General features: G+C 39.2%; 1 protein-coding gene across 8 annotated transcripts in view; it reads right to left on the bottom strand.

Annotated features, from left to right (window-relative positions):
* LAMA2 (laminin subunit alpha 2) overlaps positions 1 to 22,746 on the bottom strand; it is a 593,715-nt gene that overhangs the window by 198,190 nt on the left and 372,779 nt on the right. For all 8 annotated transcript variants that reach the window (XM_075268017.1, XM_075268020.1, XM_075268018.1 and 5 more), the window contains 5 exons: positions 18,909 to 19,145; positions 10,819 to 10,962; positions 8,304 to 8,483; positions 1,965 to 2,153; positions 1,760 to 1,878 (listed from right to left, as the gene is read on the bottom strand). In XM_075268017.1, the coding sequence (XP_075124118.1) occupies positions 1,760 to 1,878; positions 1,965 to 2,153; positions 8,304 to 8,483; positions 10,819 to 10,962; positions 18,909 to 19,145 (869 nt within the window). The remainder of the gene's footprint in view (positions 1 to 1,759; positions 1,879 to 1,964; positions 2,154 to 8,303; positions 8,484 to 10,818; positions 10,963 to 18,908; positions 19,146 to 22,746) is intronic.

Genomic DNA, 22,746 nt, shown 5'->3' with positions numbered 1-22,746 from the left:
GCAATACCCTTTGTGTGAGTTGTTGTTAAGTACACTTAGCTATCAGACTCTGGCATAAGGACAGGTTCCCTGTGGCGAAAGTAAATATATGGCCTGGAAGTTCTGCAATACCTATTAAATGTCTTTGTTACTACAGAGTTTTAAGAATGTTGAAACAAAGATGTCTTATATGTTGTGAATAAAGCTGGCCATACACATTAGACATCTGGAGTGGCAGATTTTGGACTACCTGTTATTGGTTGGTCATACATAAACCTACAATAGTCTGTCCACCCGTCAACTAAAGTTAGAACCAAAATCTGTCGTGTTGGATTTTTTTCTGCCACTTATCTTCTGTAATTTTATGTGCTAGGCTACAGATCTGTGGGAGATTTTTGTATTGTGGCCATGTGTTTGTACTAGTAACACACACAAAGTCTTCAGCACTTCAGTAGTATTGATTGACTTTCATCTTTTCATGTCTCAAGTGTCTGGGATAGTTGAATGCTCATTGAAAGCTTTGTGATTGTTCATGTGTTCGGGTCAGTTGGTTGTATGAGCAAATCCAACCACAGTTCATTTCAGAAGAGCAATGGTAATAAAAAATGTCTCTGTATGGCAAGATTTAGTTAAAGAAGTGTAGACATTGTAGTTGCATTCGAGACCTTGTGTGCCAGAGATGGCCGTGGACCCTTAGCCACTTTAATGAACAGCAGTATGTAATGACAAGGAATGGTTTGGGGCTCATGTTATTACATGAACCCCATAGATGTTTGAAAAAAAACATGGCATTCCTAATAACTTGGTTGGTGCATGAGCCCCAAACCATGTCATGTCATTGCATCCCCTTGCCTCTCCCTACCTCTCAGGATGGTGAGTGACATGCTGCTTCATATACTCATGAGCCTGTCAATGATTGACTTGGAAAAAACTAAAAAGTCACTACCTGCTGTAGACCAACATATTCCACATGCTGATAGATCTCCTTCAAGTACAAATGATAGGATAACTATTGTACTTGAAGACAGCACAGCTCAACAATGTCAACCAAACATAATACTATATTACTAAGCACTTATAACTTTGATGAGCCAGCATTATCTTTATAAGGAGAACATGATCACCAACTTTGAACAATCAATCAATGAGGGATATTGAGGATAATATCTATTAAGATACGAAAAAATAGATAATTCATTTAAACTCCCAGCTTTTTCTGTTTCTTGGGTAAGGATACCTCCTGGGTTATAGGCATGTTTCCTGATCGAGGTCTGTCTGGATGATAGTGGTTAGGGTCAGTGTTCTTATCTCAGACAATATTGCATATCCAATTGCTATGCCATAAATGTTTACTAGAGGTGGGTCCTACCTATGTTGAGGAAAAGACTTCCCAAGCCTATCACATCAGCTAAGTTGGCCGGAGAAAGAGTTGATAGATAGCAACATATGTGCACAGCTCTCTACATCCTGTTCTTTAGGAGATATGGAAACTGTTCAATAGGTTCTCCATTTATTATCTATCCTAAGGCACTTGAAAAATAAAAACAGTGCTTGCCTGGTTACAATGGATAACGCTTGCAATAATTTTTTTCAAAGCTACTGCCACCGAAATGTACGTTTCGTCGATAAATGTTGACAATACATATGGACAACTCAGAGTACATACTAGATAACAAGCTATTATTTGTACATAGTTACTTATAAAAGAGTTATGTATCGAACAACCTAAATTTGTTGTTTGGCAAATTATATTCATTTAGAACAAAAAAAAGAAAGATACCTGGTTTGTCTCAGTACTCTACCATATGATGCCTTTATTAGAATGTATTGTATGTCATATAGGACATCCATGAAGTCTTCACGGCTTACAGATCCTCCATCTATATGTTTCCATTCATACTAAAACGTACAAGCAGAATACATTATTCAGGTTTAACCATCACTGTGTTGCCTATAAAATCCAGATTAAACATTTACAAGAATACCTCTGTCATCTCAATGTCGTGTCTAGTCAGTTGGCCATTTTGAGGATCTGGTACATTCCTTACAATAATTCTGTGGTTTGTGGCCGGGCCACCTCTAATAACAATTTGGGGCTCATGGTATGATGGTCCAGTTTCTTCTCGGGCTTCAAAGTATATTGTGTACTTCAGCTTGCCGCCATAAGCTGTCAGCTTTAAAATAGGAAAATATTGTTCATTTGATTATTGAAAACAGATTTTATGAAACTGTTATTACTTTGTTTAGAAGTACTATAGATGAGCGAGTAGTGAAATATTTGAGATTCGAGATTCGTTTTGAGTAGAGCCTCAATATTCGACTACTCGATCGAATATTGAATCCTATTGTAGTCTATGGGAAAATTATGCTTGTTTCAGGGAAAACCACTATTCGACTAAAGGAGAGTCACCAAGTTCACGAGTAGCAGGAGGAGTGTGTTTAGGAGGAGCAAAGTGCAGTTAAAGCACACGGACCCCATTATAGTCTATGGGGTCCGTGTGCTTTAACTGCACAGCGCTTGCAGTTGCGCTGATATTCCATTTGGGGAGGTCCTCCTGCGGACTCCTTCTGGACGGGAGACAAGCGCTAATGTGAACCGACCCTTACTCATCCTGCAGAACCAGCATTGATTGGACGAATGCTATACACTGTATAGCATTCGGAAAATCAACACTAGTTCTGCAACAGGCTCGTCCTTGCTAGTCAGGAGAGCTGGCAGCTTGCGTTTATGCAGGAGCTGACTTTTTCTCATAGGAATGCATTGACCAGCGTTGATTGGCCGTGTACAGCATTCAGCCAATCAACACTGATTCTGCCAGAGGCTCGTCTGTGAGGAGTCGGAGTCTAAGATCGGACCACAGCAGTCTCCATTATGGTCCAATCTTAGACTCTGCAATCTCACAGACGAGCCTCCGGCAGAACCAACGTTGATTGGCTGAATGCTGTACACTGTATAGCATTCGGCCAATCAACGCTGGTCAATGCATTCCTATGAGAAAAAGTAAGCTCCCGCATAACCGCAAGCTGCCAGATCTCCCGACTAGCAAAGACGAGCCTGCTGCAGAACCAGCGTTGATTTGCAGAATGCTATACAGTGTATAGCATTCGGCAAATCAATGCTGGTTCTGAATCAAATCTTTACTGCGAATAGCAATAGTATTCGAACGAGTACGAGCATTTCGAATATCGTAGTATTCATTCGAATACGTACTCAATCGAATACTACTCTAGCTCATCTCTAATAAGTACCAATGAATTAAATTACTGAAATGTAATATTTTATGTGACACTATGCAGTTTTAAATGTGATTAATGTACATGTTTCCAGTTAGGTATTATGCACAGAAATATTTGGGATCTTTATCACACAGATCTCAAGTATCGGAGTGCTGCAATCCAATAGGACTGGATAAAGAAATATACTGTAAATTCAAGATTTTTTATGTGCATATGAAAACTTCATAGAATAGAATACTTTAAAGGCAATGGCATAGTTTATGGCGGTTATATCTGACTAATTGTAGTGCTTATAGGCAAAAATTGTACAAATACATATACATACATTATCTTGTTTATAATATAAGTCAAATGTCATAAATATATGAAATTTTCACCATCTCCATCAATTCAGGTTCTTAGCATCTGATTCCAGTACAGCTGGATGCCAGCACAGTTGGAATTTTCTTTCTAGCCTTTCACTGTTCCTGAGCAACAAGTGCAGGTAGTTCTTATGTTTGTGCCATTTAAACTCTGTTATTTCAGAAGGGCAATATTAGGTCTTGGGGGGGAGGGGGGCTTTGCGAGAGTTCCAATCAGAAACAGGGAATGTCAGAGCTCAGAATCCCACCCCTTACTTGATCCTGCCCCTTGCCTGAGCCTAAATAGTATAAAAGGCACCAAAACTAACAGCACCGATTGCTCGGTAATGGTGGACGCTAAAAAAAAAAATCCAACTGAGCCAAAATCAGCTGAGCAGCAGCTATTAACAAAACTGGAGTTGGTGGAGGTGGTGAAAGGTCCTCTTTAACTATGGTAGTTTATTATACTATTATAGTATCAAGATAATAGTTTAGGAAAATATTTATTTAATTTTTAGATCCAGAAAGATCCAGACACAAATGTATGATTTCTGCATTTAATATAGTCATAAAAGAACTGTTTATAATAAACATAGTATATTAAATTATTGTTAAATATTTGCTAATACTAGTACTATTTGTACCTTCAATAATACAATATGTACTTTGACATGTTACAACGCTATAGTAAATATGTTATATCTTTTTAAAACGATTTATAAAGTAACTTAATACAAAATTGAGATTAATACATTTAGATCAACAACTACAAATACAAAAATAAGGCCAAGGAGAGAAAGGTATTGATGGCTACCTACAGATCACACTTAATCCATTAACTACACAGTTGCATCAAACATTACCTTGAGTTTTCAATGGCTTTTTGAAGTGTCCAGCCAATTTTAAGCTTCATACAACTGTGTAATTATGGTTTTGAGTTAAACTTTGCTACTTATATAAATGCTAAATTACTTGTGAAGAATATCAATAAAATGTTCTCGCACATAAACAATCTGCGACATTATTTTACTTTCTTCTTCGGCACAAAGAAACCAGTCGTCTTTGTTATAACCTATGAGGATGTTTCCCTAAACAATACCTCGGCATTCTAGAACAATTTGTAATATTGCAAGAATCAAAAGACTGAAAACATCCAGACTTTTCAAGTAGATGATAGAAAAACATTTTAATTTAAAACATTTTACCCATAGGCAGAAGAGTCAAAACCCCCTTTATTAAATTACACATTTGATGTGATTAATGAAACAGCGAAGCTATGGGGAAAACGCACAGAACTAAAATAAAATATGATTTTTATTCCAAGCAAGTCCTAATACAATGAAATAAAGCAGGCTAGAAGTGATTGTATATCCTCCATAAGGACAAAATATACACCCTGTACTATATCTTATACAGTATGTATAAAAATGAGTTTCTGTCTGTTCTTTATGCCCGACCAAACAACTGGACCGATTCTCACCAAATTTGGCACACAGGTACATCAGGTGTCTGGGAAGGTTTTAGACCAGGCCTCAGCTCTTTAGGATGTACTATTCCTGAGATACAGTATTCCCAAGCAATGACCTACAGTAGCTAATACAAGCCTGCGAGTCTTTCACTCATATTCCAACTGCCATACAGACGGTCACTCTAGGTGTCCATAACAAGCCAGCCATTTTTCTTCACTGCTGTAGGTCAGCTTTAATGGGGCAGGGGGTGGTGGATGACACTGTTACATAACATCACATACAGATTTACTCAAGGTTTCCATAACAACTGATCACAGGTGTGTTATGGTCTGGGGATCCCTGACCACGGACTGGCCCCAGACTGATAACTTCTCAGTTTGGTACAGGAAAAACATATATAAAAACAAACAATAATAAGTATGAGCAGTTTGGACTTCTAGTGTGGATACTCCTACACCCTGCCTTGCACAACTAGAAGTAGCCGTGGGCCCGACTAACTTGCCTGAAGGGGCACGAGCACAGCCGGAGAAGTAGCTAACCTGCAAAGGGAAATAGAGCCCCTGTCTAGCTTCACGTTTATGAAGGAGAGGCAGATACAGAACAAGCCCCCCACGGATGTCCAGACTTGGACTAACGGTGAACGTGAGTAACGCAAAGCATAGGGAGAAAATAAACGTGAAACACAGAATAACTGAACCAAGCACGGAATAGGGAAAAACAGAACTTAGGATCGCACACAAAAACCCCTACCAAAATTCCAAACTTCCAAACAGAAAAATACCTAGGGCTCGCTGCGCCCGGAACACTATGTCTGGATACAAGCTCAATACTTAGCGAACAGTCCTGTGTGAACAGGAGCAAGAACTGGATGGGCCAGGATGCAGATGGTAGCAGCTTCAGACAACAGACATTCACTGAGAACAGGAACAGACGTTTAAGACCGGCATCAGATAGCATGTGCAACAACCTTATATAGTAAGGAGAAGGCCTCGCCCATGGCCTGTAAAGTATTCAGCACTGCAGAGAACTTAACCCCTTCAGAGGCCAAGACACACCAGGCACTGATCCATCAGGCCACTCACCTCGTGATCCACGCCCGAGTGCCAGAGCAGAAACTGCATGTCTGGTGTGAACATTCCCCTGCCGTGCATCAGGTGGTTCACGCACTGAATGTCGTCCAGACACTCTGCGCCCGAACCTAACAGGCCGAGACTGCTGAGACCGGGTCATAACAAGGTGTTTCACTGATATCCAAACTGAGATACACATGATCACATCACACTTATGGACCAATGGAAACTCGCAGGTTCTTCAGTCTTCTCATACACACAGCTTTACACCAGGTTTCAGTAGTGACCAACCTATTCTTATAGGGCCACTACACAAACAAAAATGAAATATACCCATTTGAAGCCGGGTCCTTCTGCCAATACATTATAAACAAGTCAAGTCTACTGTATTTATTATCATTATTATGAGTGGTTAAAGAGGAAGGGATAGTGTTTCATTAGAATGTCTAAAAGTGAAATGTCATAAGCACTCCCTTTTGCCAAACCCGTAGCTTTTTTCACAAATCCATGTGTCAGCCTTCAATTGAATCACATTTCCAGCAACTTTAGTCCAGGATCTTTAGCCATCTTTCATAATTGCTTATGGTTTCATGTATGAAGCCACCCAACTCTGTTTTACCCCAGGACAATAGTTGCTGTAGGTCTTTGAAAAGACTCTCTAATCATTGGGGGAGGAGACTATGCCATGTTACATGACATGTTGTATCTACTACATAAACATCATAGTGTATTGTCATTCATGGTGCACTAGACATTACATACATTTAGTTAGTACTTGGAACACAAATACCATAATTAGAGTTCCTAGTTACATAAATGGGATTTCTTTAAACATTTATTATGGTTGAACATCCCAGAATCTGACCCCAAATAGATATTACTAAAACAGTAAGTACATGTGTAATGCTAGAATAATCTATACATCTTTTGATGTACTGTATAAGTTTTATACACTTGCAGAAAACCATATAGCATATAAACTATGAAATATTTGTATTGCTTCGACAGTACCCTGGACTTCTCCTATGTAGTCCCTCTTTTATGGTATTCCTTGCCTTATGCCAGCTGCCAGTCCAACTGCTCAGACCTTTAGCTGTTCTCTGCAGGCACTATTTCTGACAAGTCTGCAACCTGGCCTATAATTCTGCTTCATCACTGGTTTTTCTTACAAGCATAGAGGTGCTGACTTACTACACAAACTCTTTTATTCATGCTTTATAGGTTGTACGTTTGCGACCACCTCGGGAGAACCGTGCAGGAAGCTGGACTGTCACGGTGACCTTATAGGCACCAGAACTCCCAGGAGAGGTGCACAGGGTAATAGGCAGAGTCAGTTAGATGTGACGCCAGTTGGAGTATTGAGACACCCGCTGGTCCCTGGGCTGGAGATGGTGATGTGGGTGCCAGTGCTCCACTCCAACAAAGAGCCTTTGCCCAGGGCTTAGCTGCAAGGAAGGCAATGTCCAGGCCAGGATCAGTTGAAGTACTCACTGCTTTATTGTAACAGGCATCTGCTGGTTCACTTGTCCTGTAGCAGTGAGCTGTGGCACAGTGGCTTGTAGCTGGCTGACACCTTCCCATGCATTAGCAGAGAGTTTATATGCTATATCGACATGATGGATCCCAGAATGTCTTTCTTTTGTCCCCCAGATGAAACCTTTTATACAGATCTTAGACTAGCTCTTAGTAAAGACTTAGTAAAGATTAGAACTGCATACTTATCTTTCCCTGTTCCTGCACTCCTTTTATTTCAGAGCATCATCATAGACATTGTCTTGATACCAAGGACACAGTCAACATTTTATACCAAGGGTGACCAAGAGTGAAGACTGCTTGTTCTTTTGGAAGTTGAGGAAACCACTTTTTTCTTCTAAACACTCTTTGAGAGTTATCAACATATTCAGACATAGACATGCTTTGACAGTCCTTATAATGTAATGGGAACGTATCTCCCAAAGTACAGAAAGTACAACAAAAGTGTATCATGAAGTGTATGAACCATATTATATAAAGTGTATGAACTACATTATATAAGCTTGATATAGATTTAGTCATTGGAATTACAAGATAAACTTATAATAGACATTTAAATAACATGACAAGATGGCACTAGAGGATGAAAATAATAGAAGATCAGAAAACTATTTTAGTAATATATAGAAGTACAAAGCTGTAAGCTAGAATACCGTACTCATAGAATTATTTACCTTTCGACCTTCAAATTGTTCTGGTAATTTCCAATAAAATGGTTCTGAGTGGAGGTCTTGTTTCACTTGATCAATAAGTGCTATGATCTCTGGATGCTGAAAATGTACCCCTTTAGTAGTACGGCGCTGCAGGGTGAAGTCTGTCAATTCTAATACTATTTGATCAGGCTTTAAGGATTGCTTCAAAAATAAGAGAGAAAATACGTGTTAAGATAAGAGAATGGAAAAAATAGTAGATGCTAGAAACTAAAAATCACCAACAAAATGAAATACGTAAGAGAAAAAGCTAATAGGAAGTGATATTTGTTGTGATGTGGACTATAATTCTTAATTTTAATGACAGAATCTTAGTTAATGATAAATTCAGGAAAGTTTTGCATTGATCTGCACTAACTAGTGTTGTAAAGTCAATTTTCCATCATCCGTGACTAATTTGATGTTACGATCTCAATGTTCTGCTGTCATCATATTGCTAAAACTCTGAGGCATACCTAGACATACATCTGTGTGAACGCTATATAAAAGTCCTGAATATTGTACAGAGGTGTGATATGCATAAGCCCTCATATATCTAACATTTGAGAGTTTGCCACTGCTTGAGGTTTAGGCAACCTTTGATCTAAATAACTAAAGACTCTCAACTCGTTCAATGAAACAAACTGATGTTGTTGCCCACCGACAAATGTCATAGACATGCACATAACCATGTACAGTGTATGGTTCAGTAAAAACGTCATAGATGACAAACGGATTGGCGCATACATTGAAAATGAATTGACAGAGCTGAAAGTAGACGTATAGGACCTGCTCTATAGTTTGTGCTTCTTTAATTCGGCCCAAAAACTACGTCTGTGTGCATGGACCCATTGAAATGTATGGGTTTGCGCTTTTAGTCAAAATTGTGCTTGGTCCTGTGCGTATATTGATTGCCTTGTTATTAATCAGAAAATAAACAATGTTTGCAATTTCTGTTATAACAATGAACCAATAAAGATGATATTTACTTAATTGTTCATAGTGTTCAATGTATATAGCAATCTGGACATCTACCTACAGTATTGAGTTGTGTGCTGGTGGACACACATGCCCAGACGCTCTCTGTGGGGAAAGTGACTAAGCTGACACGTCCGCCAACAACTTTGTGCAAATAGATGTGCCAAATGCTATACACTTTGAACACCAGGTTTCACCATACTATGTAAGTAAACACTATAATTCTAAAGAATCAATTTTAACAGCATAAAATAAGTAAACATTGTTCATTTTTTTAATCTATATAATATGAGATTTAACCCTTTCCCAGGCATTTTCCCATTTAAGATCCCAAATGATGCACAGAATTTGTATATTTGTATGGATATGTGTGCTTGAAAGGGTTTCTACTAGAGATGAGCGAGTAGAGAAATATTCGAGATTCGATATTCGTTTCAAGTAGAGCCTCAATATTCGACTACTTGATCGAATATCAAATCCCATTGTAGTCTATGGGAAAAAATGCTCATTTCAAGGGAAACCACTATTCGACTAAAGGAGAGTCACCAAGTCCACAAGTAGCAGGAGGAGAGTGCTTAGGAGGAGCGCTGTGCAATTAGAGCGCACGGACCCCATTATAGTCTATGGGGTCCGTGTGCTTTAACTGCACAGTGCTTGCAGTTGCGCTGATAAAAAGTAAGCTCCCTCGTAACCGCAAGCTGCCAGCTCTCCCGACTAGCAAAGACAAGACTGCTGCAGAACCAGCGTTGATTTGCCGTAGGCTCTTCTTTGCTAGTCGGGAGAGCTGGCAGCTTGCAGTTATGAGGGAGCTTACTTTTTCTCATAGGAATGCATTGACCAGCGTTAATTGGTCAGTGTTCAGCATTCGGCCATTCAACGCTGGCACTGCCGGAGGCTCTTCTGTGAGAAGGCGGAGTCTAAGATCGGACCACAGCAGTCTCCATTGTGGTCCCGACTAGCAAGGATGAGCCTGCTGCAGAAACAGCATTGACAGTGTACAGCATTCAGCAAATCAACGCTGGTTCTGAATCGAATCTTTACTGCGAATAACGATAGTATTTGAACGAGTATGAGTATTTCGAATACCGTAGTATTCATTCAAATACCTAGTTGATTGAATACTACTCGCTCATCTCTAGTTTCTATATACCAAAAGAGAAGTAAATTGGTTTCCTATACTAATATACACCAGTAGATGAGAACGTATATGGCAACTGCTGACACAACTGTCCCTGTACTTTTACTCCTTGGTTTGAAGCAGGCGCATTGCAAAGAATTTTCACTGTTATTTATCAAATGACAGTATATGCATAGTATTGCATAGCACAATGATACATAGCTTGGTTTATCAGACTCTTGTCTTCTAAAAACTGGTGCTGAGTAGACAAATTGCAAAAAAAAAGACATTACAAGAATACACTGAATGTTTTGGCATGTATTAGCTGCTTCAGCATGTTTTACTAAAATACACCAGCAGGAGCCCACATTACAGTATTATATGGCTCAACAGCTTCCTACTCACCCACATTCGGATCAGTCCATCTGCTTCTGTACACTGGGTAGTCAGGCCAAAGCAGTAACAGCTGCTACAACCAAGTGGATTCCCTACATGAAGTCCAAATGTGCTGGGTTTGCATCTGTCACAGTGGACTCCTTCTACATTTGTCTGCAAGAGAGATACTTCACAATTTGAGTGGGTTTAAATGGATATTTTAGACAAAGAAGCAGCCTTCATGTTTTCAATGTAGTTTTGTGCAGTCAAATACACAAAGACATATTATATGCTAATGTATTACTTACATAGGACATATAAAAGCCAGTTAATAATAGAAAGAAAGAAAGAAAGAAAGAAAGAAAGAAAGAAAGAAAGAAAGAAAGAAAGAAAGAAAGAAAGAAAGAAAGAATGATAGATAGATAGATGACAAAACCTTGCATGAATAGAAAGTATAACTGAATCAAATCAAATAGCAAGTATAGTAAACCTACATGGTAATAACATACAGAGGTGTCTGTATTGCATTTCAAATGATCCAGTCTTCTATAATGGAACCAAATGTTATAAGAATGACTGTACAGTAATTGTTTAAAAATCACTCTTTGCAGGAATTTTATCCTTCTTACAGAACTGTTTCAACTCCTAGATGTTGATGGGCTTACATTCATTCACACTTAGATTCAGATCTAGCCACAACAACTGGACTTAAAAGTTGTCCAATGTGAACGACCTCCTTGTAGGATGACACTGACCTGGCAATCACTGCAGATCAGACTTTTCTGTACTCACCTGGATAAATCTAATATAACACAAAGATGCATCAAGTCTACCAGGAGAAACACTAAGAATATGGTGTCCATATGCCTTAAAGAGAACCTTTCACCTCCTTCACCAACTCCAGCTTTGTTAGTTTCAATACCTAATATGCTAAGTAGACTCTTCACTGTCAGGTGAGTGGTCTTGGGCTGTCTGAAAAAGCTTAGGATCTCCGACCTGACAATAGACACCCTATTTGGCATAGTGGGTGCTGAATAGTGGTGCTAGAGAAAAAATTCCAACTTTTCCAGAATCAGTGGAGTGGCCCTTAATGAACAAAGCATAAAGTTGGAGTTGGTTCCCTTTAAAGCACTTCTACAAAGAATATATTAGAAAGGTAAATATGGGCTACTGCTTTGTTAGAAACATCTCCCAGGAAAGGTGAAATCATGGAAAGAAATCTATTAATAATGTCATACCAAATTATGGGGAAACTACAATGTTTAAATAATTGTGATAGCCTGAAGCTGTAGGAGCGAGTAGCGGGTGCTACCTCTGCACGTCTATAGCTTCACCCCTGGATATATTTATACATAGTTTGCAATAAAATATGAAGACATGTATTTCAAGTCAACATCAGGACTTGGTCCCTAATGTAGAACTGATCCCACAGTAATAAATAAATTGGAGTCTAATGTACTGTAAGCTTATATACTTAAACACGGTACTTCAAAATGTACTGAATATGTATACTATTATATATATATATATATATATATATATATATATATATATATATAATTACAATGTGTATAAAATTGGAAATAAAGAGAATATTAAGCTTGTTCAGCTCTATTATTCTGAATAAGGTTGATTTTACTGTCTGTATTAGATTCCTGTCAGTAGTGATGTTAAACCAGTCTTACAGGGGGTAAATCATAATGACCCTTTTTGATGTCTGAGAGTTACTTTGCATCCTGTATGTGCATATAGATGAGAACATTGTACTGATCAAATTAGATGAATATGTTTAATAAAATGAAACGCACTGAAAGCTTGTTATTAAGCTGTCTGCCGATGATGTCATATACTAATGGGGGTCATCAATACCCTAATTTTCTACCATGCAGTGCTGTAGATATGTGATATGAGGTTAATTTAACTCCAAATTAAGGCAAGCCATTTACACAGGAGCCATTTATTGTTTGCATTTGCTGGAGAATGGAGACTGTTTCAGAGAATGTAGTAGCCTTGAAAACAAATGAAAGACTGAATGCTCAATTAGAAAAGTATTAGGCTCACCATGAATAGCAGAGTAAACCTTTATAATACAGCACTGGCCATTTCCTTGTTGACAAGTAATAATAAACTACAGCTACTCATTTGGTTTACATCTGACTGTGAGTATATATTGGAGGTATATTGGAGGCTTACGTTGGGGGGCATTCCTTGATATATATTTCTTACATATATAATTTTATAGCAAATGGCCATGGTAGTAAGACAGTACTGTATATCACGTGACTTTAGTTGCCCCCTTATCAGCACGTCGCCATATCGGCAGATCAAAATTATTTGGTATGGAACTCCCTTCCTTGCCCCCCTTTTTAATGGCCCATCACACAATAAATGACCCCTTTTTTTTGGTATACCACGTGACACAAGACCCCCTTTTATTGGTCCACTACACGATACATGACCACTCTTTCTTGCCCCCAAACATTATATGACCCCCTTTTTCTATCCCCTTCCATTGTATATGACTCTCTTTTTCTGGTACATCACACGGAATATGACTCTGGTTTTTTTGCCCCTAACATGATATATGACCCCCTTATTTGCCCCCCCCCAGTATATGACCCCACTTTTTATGGCCCAACCACATTATATGGCCCCTTTCTTATGGCCTCTCTACAATATATAACCATTTTTTTTGCCCCCACACAGTATATGACCCTTCTTTATGACCCCCCCCCCACTGTACCTGATCCTTTTATGTGGATCTGACCCATTTTTAGCCTCCCCATACAGCATATGATCCACCTATTTATGCCCCCTACAGGTTATGACCCCCTATTATGCCTCCTAAATATACAGTATACGACCCCCTTTTTAGAGCCCACCTGCAGCATAATATATATATATATATATATATATATATATATATATTTTAAATTTTTCTTTACACATAACCCACACAGCGTAGCAGGCGATAATTTTTACTCACCTGCCCTTTCTTCTGTCCTGACAGCCCTCCGCTGCTGCCTCTAGGGTGCAAAGTAGCTGATGCTGAAAAATGCCAGGACGCTTTACGTAGCATCCTAGCATTCTTTAGTGTTGTGACGTAAGTCTAGCGCCACCTAGAGGCAGCAGCAGATGGCAGCCTGGACAGGAATGCGGATAGGTGGGTAAAAAGTAACAGCTGCTGCTTATTGCATTAACACAATAAAGTAGTGGCAGATTAAATAAGAAATGCCACCCCCAGTTTATCCCATGAGCTGTGCCAGAGGTATCTAGCATCGATTTATTCACTATTTCATATGTAAGAAAAACACACATGCTCGGTTGACTTAGCCAAATATGCATGTATATGAAAGGCTTAGAAAGTTGCTATTTGAACAAGTTTTTAGTATTATAGCTAGATTTTCACAAAGCGTCAACAACTAATGGCAGGCAACTATTACAGTGCCATGGTTTTCATCATCCACCGCTCAACAGACTCTACATCATTATTATAGCCTTTGTGCCAGCTTTCATTCTAGTACTGTCGCTTAAAGCTGAAAAGGTCGGACCCTCTCAAACAAGAAAATGCTAAATCCATGGCTTTGCGTGGTCAAAGTGTATTTATGCTAAAAAATATATATTTTATAAAAACAACATAATTGGTATCCAAAGTTTCATCATTAGTTGCAATATATTGTTGGTTTCTCAGGTGTGTTTTTAGGAAGTTCAGATAAGTAAACTGCTTAAAATATAAATACTATATATAATTAAATAGAGTATTCGATCTATTATATAATATATATTTAATGTATTAATCATGTTGTTCTAAATAACTAGAGAATAAAACATTAACTTAAAAAATGGTAGTATGTTGAAGGAAATATATACAATGTAGAATTTATTGTGTATTTGCTGACCTTTTTATTAATATAATGTATTATAGAAGGATATTGCTCAGAGCTGAAGTTCAATGGAATGTCATAAACCGCTCTGTATGTTCTATGATTTCCTATTCAGAATAAAGGGGACTACATTATCACAATGGCACAGACAGTGATGTGATGGAATCTCTCCAGTCTGTGTCACTCTGCACTTCAATCCTGCCAAGATCCACTGTTCATTCTTTTATCTATATAATGTATATGTTTCTGCTTATAGTACCTTCTTATCACACTCCAAGAATATCAACTTGTCTAGAGAGTTATGAATGCAATGTGCATTAAAAAAAGATGATAATACATAAATTCCCTTGGCGTTACCAAGAAGTGGATGCATCACAGACATAGGTTACTTGACATAAATTGTTGTGATAATCCAGATACAATTCTGTATATAACAGCAAACCTTTCATATCAATGTTTCGTTTCCATGCAATATATAATTCTTTTTTTTTTGCACAGTTTTATTATCAGCATGTAAAAATGTATTAAAAACAGGCAGCAGCAGTTATTTTTCTTAAAAATATACCTACTCCTTGGAAGGACAAAACAAGAATATTAAAAATGTAATAATAATAATAATAATAATAATAATAATAATAATAATAATAATAATAATAATAATAATGATTTTACATACATATACTTATATTCATTTATATTTAGAAATATGTACTAAAATCATTGGGACATCTCTATATTACATCCACAGATGTTCCAGTCTGAATTTATAGGTGTTAATATGGAGTTGCCTTGGAAGCAAGCAATTGTTCATAATGTCTTAATTGTGGCGCATTAAGAGTTCCCTTCACTGGCACCAAGAGGCCTAGGCTAACTATGAACCAAAAGCCCACCAGGCTTTACATTTGGCACAATCTAGTCAGCAGGTAATGTCCTCCTTGCAGTTACCAAACCCAGACATGCCCATCAGACCACCAGACAGTGAAATTTGATTTATCACTCTACAGAATATGTTTCCACTGCTCCATAGTCTAGTAGTTGCATGCTTTGCACCACTCCATCAGGCGCTTGGCATTATGCTTCATGATGCAAGGATTGCATATAGTGGCTTAGTCATGGAAACCAGGGGTGGGATCCGACTGGTTCTCTTAAGTTCTCTAAAACTGATAGTTTAAAACAACAGGCAATCCAGAGATCCGAGGAGAAAGGAGATGCAGAGCTGGAGATGGAGACGGGACAACACAAGCAGATGTACAAGCCACGGGAGAACAGACTGTGCCAGCACTGTGACCAGGGGGCCCTAGAATACGAGACCCACTTCCTGCTACACTGCACCAAATACTCAGCAATGAGGGCCGTCTACTACCAAAGACTCTCTGCCCACATCCCAGACTTCATATCTGCAGACGAGAAGAAGAAACTATACATCCTACTGGGAGAAGAAGAGGCCACTGTGGAGATTGCTGCCCAATATCTGTTCAGCTGTCACCAAACAAGAGGAAGATGAGACTCCATGAACTGTTATACCCCAAAACAACCACCCCACCCCACCCATACCCACCACTCACCCACCCGAACCCAACTCCCTCCTCCCACTTTACTAGCTTTAGCAATGCCAAATATCTATTCGGATGTGACAATAAAGCTTGTTTGATTTGATTTGGATGCCCTATGTAGTCTCTGAGATGCATAAGTCATTATGTCTTCCTGCACCAAGTCAGAGACAGCTAAGAGAATAGGTCTATTTCAGCCTATAGTCACTCAGAACTGCCCATGACATGGTGTATGAAGATGGGATAATATAACTAAGTTATCAGTACCAGATTTCAGCATAGCCTTTCGAAGGCACCAACAGGAACAAGCTTAGTATTTTTCAAAACCTTTTCGGTGGTAGGCGAGGAAGCACTCGGGGAGGAGGGACAAAGAGGCATTGGGGTGCAATAATGCACTGTGGGGTACTGGCAGAATAAAGACAAGGATGGACTGGGGGGAAGGGGGTTGCGGACAAAGGCAATTAGGCACTGTGGGGAACTTGGATACTATAGAAGATAAAGAGACACTGTGGTAGCCAGGAAGAACTGTAAACGACAGGGGCACTGTAGAAGACAAAGGGACACTGTAGGGGTCATGTAACACTGCAGCATATTCAGCATTCTAATGTGTGGGACAGAAAGGGAACTATTACTGTTCACGGACAGAAAGGTGACATTATTAATGCCTTTCTGGAGTATTGTATGCCCAATTGTATTATTTAATTTATTTACATTTTAGCAGGGGCAGTAATGGGGCAGCAGAAGGTTAAGGAGTTTGTGTATTCAGATCCTATCAACCTTACCAACTATCATCATAACTGGAAATCAAGTAATATTCCCACTTTAACTACTTTTATAGAGATACAAATGATGTATTTCAATATATACAACTGGCATTCCTGGAAATCATCCAACTTCGCTTTCTTTCTCAGACGTTTGCAATAACAGCATATCCACTGCTTTGATCCTAGATGATCTCCCATCCCTCTCCGATTGTTCTTTTATAGTTAGACATAATATTAAAATATGTTGAAATCATACCCATTGTGATATTGGTAATCTTTTCTTATTCTCTAAGGTGTTGTCTATCGCAGCTAACCAATCCATCAAATATTGTTAAATAAATGAACAAAATACATAAAATAGTAACAATGGATCTAGGTCAGAGGTTCACAAACTTTTTTTTTTCTCGTAGACCACTTTCAAAATTTTACTGGTTTCGGTGGACCCCCTGCTGCTACATTTCTACCATATTCCTGAAACTCATCAAAAAATGTTAAGACTACACCAATGTAGACCCCCGTTGAGTCTCCCTTGGAACCCGGGGGGGTCCACCTGGACCACTTTGGGAATCACTGATCTAGGTGTTGACAATATGTACCCCTATACTCCCCCTTTTAACTTTCTGTACTCATACTTACATTTAAAACAATAAGAATACTTGAAATAGAAAAAGGTAATGAAGATGATGGAATAACTGGGCCCAAAAATGTTTGTTTTGCAAACTTTGCAGAACCGATTTGTGGCTGGAAGAAGTCATTATGGCAGACATGACCCATGGAAAATAACTAAAACAATTGTATCTGAGTCTTTTGTAACCTGAGGAATTACTGTACTTTAAAGAATACTTTAAAGGGATAGTTGGTAAGAATGTACTAGGAACAAAATAAATACACTATTTACGATAAGAATTTCCTACACAATATACAATATCACCTGAGCTAATGTAAATGAACATCAATATAATAATGTATTGTTTTCTACAGCTATTGATGAACGCTATGGGGAGTCAGAGAGAATAGCTTTCAAAAATACAATAAGTTTAGAAGCAATGGGGCAGAATGACTTTCTCACTAAGTCATGCCTGTTTCCCACTAAATCACACCGACTTGTCAAGCAAAGTCCCTAAAACACATGAGGAATGTGGTGCTAAGCATGTATGCCAGTTTTTGATACAAAGTAGGCCAGAATTGTATAGCAGGTAACTTAACTAATCTCCCATAATGTTTTCTCATATCACAAACCTTAAAACAGTACTTTGCTGCAAATTGATGCTTACATACAGTTAAAATTCAGTGATCCTAATGGAAAATGCAAGTAGCATTCAGTATGAAAACTAGTGTAGTATAATTCATCTGTCTGGCCTGCATCCAAATTATAGCTGTGTGGCTAAACGATTATAAAAAAGCATTAACTTGTGCGTTGTTTATGACAGACTAGTAAAATCTGCATGCAAATATCTTTCCTTTAGGTAATATAATATACTTAACATAGGACATTCATAGCTAGAATCCCTCAATGCTGTTTAATGATAATTATTTCACACTGCAAGATCTATTTCATATTGCCATCTCATACAACTTTCATGTAGCCTGTTCTTAAATTTGTTCGGCGGGCACAAACAGGGACTTTGTGAATAAATTGTCACCACATTAAAATCCTTAACTTGCCATAATTCTCTTTTAATGCAAAAGATAACATAGTGTATAGTTGTGTTAGGCTTTTTATTGCAACAAAGATAGATAGATAGATAGATAGATAGATAGATAGATAGATAGATAGATAGATAGATAGATATAGAGAGACAGGTATGAAATAGACAGACAGATAAATAGATAGATAGACATGAAATAGATAGATAGATAGATAGATAGATAGATAGATAGATATGAAATAGATAGATAATATTTTATTGCATATTTCTTACCTTACAGTTGCACTGCCCTGTCTCTTCAGCACAGGAGCATTTTTCGGTTTCACGATCACAGCTCTCAGGTTTACTTCCATCTAATAAGCAATCACAGCTAATACAATGGGGATAATTTCGGTATCCTATTCTACAACTAATGCACTTGTCTCCTGAGAAATTTGGACGGCAGAAACAGCAACCTGTATTTGGATCGCACTCTGTGCTGAGAGATCCTGGACCACCGCAGTCACAAGCCTAAAGGAAAATGCAAAAAAAAAAAAAATTTGTAGTTAATGTACTTTAGAATTGAAGAATAGTTAAAGAAATTTTGAATAGTGAGGTTACAGTGTACCTGCCAATAATACAATATGGAAACACGTCCTTGTTTATCTATGTGTCCTCTAATTTAATACTTTCTTACAGTTATATCTCTATCTTGTAAAAATGAATTTCTGTCTGTCTGTTCTTTATGCACGACCAAACGACTGGACCGATCTTCACCAAATTTGGCACACAGATACTTCAGGTGCCCGGGAAGGTTTAAGATGAGAACCCAACTCACTCAGACGTATCGTTCTGGAGATACAGCTTTCCCAAGACCCTGACCCCCCATTAGCCAAAACAAACCTGCAAGTCTTTCACTCATATTCCAACTGCAATACACACAGTCACTGCACATGTACAATCCAACACTGATAACCAAGCTGAGATACACACATCAGGGGATTAGATACACAGGTCAGCACACAATATCATATGTCAGAGGATTAGCTACGTGCGTCTGCACACAGTTCCACATGCCAGAGTATTAGATACACATGTCTGCACAAAGTACCATGCGCCAAAAGATTAGATACATGCGTCTGCACACTGTTCCACTTGCCAGAGGATTAGATACATGTGTCTACACAAAATACCACACACTGGAGGATTATATACACTGGTAAGCACCCAGTATCACATGCCAGAGGATTAGATAGACGCGTCTGCCCACATTTCCACATGCCAAACGATTAGATACGTGTGTCTGCACACAGTTCTACACACTAGGACTAGATACACAATTCAGCAAATAGTATCACACACCAGAGGATTAGATACGCGCATCTACACACAATATCCCATGCCAGAGGATTAGACACGCGCCACTGCACATAATACCACATGCCGGAGGATTGGATACGCACCACTGCACACAATACCATACACCAGAGGATTAGATACGCATCACTGCACACAATACCACATGCTGGAGAATTAGATACGCATGTCTGCACACAGTACCACATACTGAGCAGAGGATTAGATATGTACGTCTGCACATAGCACCACATGCTGAAGAATTAGATACGCACGTCTTTACACAATACCACATGCCAGGGGATTAGATACATACCACTGCACACAATACCACATGCAGGAGGATTAGATATGCACATCTGCACACAGTTCCACACGCCACAGGATTAGATATGCGCTACTGCACACAATACCATACACCGGAGAATTGGATACGTGCCAATGTACACAGTTACACATTCCACAGGATTAGATACACGAATCTTCACACAATTCCACATTCCAGAGAATTAGATACGCGAGTCTGCACACAGTTCCACACGCCAGAGGATTAGATATGCACCTCAACACATTGTACCACATGCCAGAGGATTATCTTCACACAGTTTTACACGCTGGAGGATTAAATACGTACGTCTATAAACAGTTATACATGCCACAGGATTAGATACGCACGTCTTTACACAATACCACATGCTGCAGGATTTAATACACATGTCTGCACACAGTTCCACATGCCGCAGGATTAGATATGCCCATCTTTACACAATACCACACAATGGAGGATTAGAAACTTGCCACTGTAAACAATACCACACGGTGGAGGATTAGATATGCACTACTGCACACAATACAACACGGGGAGGGTTAGATACACGTGTCTACACACAGTACCACATACCAGATGATTAGATACCCATGTCAGCACACAGCACCACACGCTGGAGGTTTAGATACGTACGTATATACACAGTTACACATGCCACAGGATTAGATATGCACGTCTGTGCACACTTCCACATGCCGGAGGTTTAGATACGTACGTCTTTACACAATACCACATGATGGAAGATTAGATACGCGACACTGAACACAATACCACACTACAAAGGATTAGATACACGCTATTGTACACAATACCACATAGGGAAGGTTAGATACACGTGTCTGCACACAGTACCACACTACAAAGCATTAGATACGCGTGTCTGAAGACAGTACTACTCACAATAACACACACTGGAGGATTAGATACACAAGTCAGCACATAGTATCACACGACAGAGGATTTGATACGCGTGTATGCACACAATACCTCACGCCGGAGGATTAGATACACAAGTCAGCATACAGTACCACATGCCGGAGGATTAAATACGCATGTCTGCACACAGTACCATAAGCCAGAGGATTAGATACACACGTCTTCACACAATTCCAAATGCGAGAGGATTAGATATGCACCACTGCACACAATACCACACGCCGGAAGATTAGATACACGGCTCTGCACAGAGTACCACATATTAGAGTTTTATTCCAGGTTTCCATAGCAACCCAGCCATTTTTCTTCCCTGCTTTATGTCAGCATTAAAAGGGCAGGGCGCTGTGGATGACACTGTTACTCAAGGTCACATACACACAGCTTTACTCCAGGTCTCCATAACTACCGATCGCAGGTTTTTCACTGATAGCCGAAATGAAATGCTTAGGGATACACACAAACGATATGCAAGATATACCTCTGCAAAACTGGACAATTCTTATGGGGTCACTACACAAACAAAAAATGAAATATACCCGTGTGAAGCCGGGTCCTCCTGCTAGTATTATATAATAATATATAATAGCTTATTAGTATATTGTTTTCAAGTTTCCATATTTTAATCATATCGCTAGTCTCTACTAAATTAAGTCATAAGATAAAGCTGTCCTTAAACTCAGCCTAACTTCTGCCTCTTCTATTCATAATTTAGGCAAACCTAATGTTTGTGACCCATTGAAGACTATCTTACTTGGAATTGACCAAAACAACAAGATACAATACAAGATACAAATGAGCTTTATTAGCATTACCAAAGAATAAAACGTTTGGTGTTGCCAAAGCAAAAAGAAAGCTGGGGGTGGGTACGGGGTTCATGGGTTGGGGGTTTGAGTTTCTTTAGGGTCTCCTCGTTCTTGTTTGGGGCATTTGGGTATCGGTGGGTATGGGGTAGACAGGTAATGGGGGGTCTTAGGGGGTTTAATAGTCCATGGGGGGTGGGGAGTTTGATAGTCCATGCGTCTCATCTTCCTCTTGTTTGGTGACAGCTGGACACGTATTGGGCAGCGATCTCCACAGTGGCTTCTTCTTCTCCCAGTAGGATGTAGAATTTCCTCTTCTCGTCTGCAGATGTGAAGTCTGGGATGTGGGCAGAGAGTCTTTGGTAGTAGACAGCCCTCACAGCTGAGTATTTGGTGCAGTGTAGCAGGAAGTGGGTCTCGTCTTCTAGGGCCCCCTGGTCACAGTGCTGGCACAGTCTGTTCTCCCGTGGCTTGTACGTTTGCCTGTGCCGCCGCGTTTCAATCTCTAGGTTGTGGGCGCTCAGTCTGTACCGGCTCAGGCCTTGTCTGTGTTTGGGATTGGGTATTCTCTCCAGGTAGGGGGCCATGGTGTAGTCCCTTTGTAGGGATTGGTACATGGTGAGTTTCTTGGAGTTATTTATTTTGTTTCTCCATTCTTCAATGTACCGCTCTCTGTTTGCCTCTGTGGTTGCCTTTATTTTGGCCTTGGTTA

This window comes from Leptodactylus fuscus, chromosome 3, assembly GCF_031893055.1.
Source record: "Leptodactylus fuscus isolate aLepFus1 chromosome 3, aLepFus1.hap2, whole genome shotgun sequence".
Classification (NCBI taxonomy): Eukaryota; Metazoa; Chordata; class Amphibia; order Anura; family Leptodactylidae; genus Leptodactylus; species Leptodactylus fuscus.
This window is presented reverse-complemented; position numbering and strand designations above follow the sequence as displayed.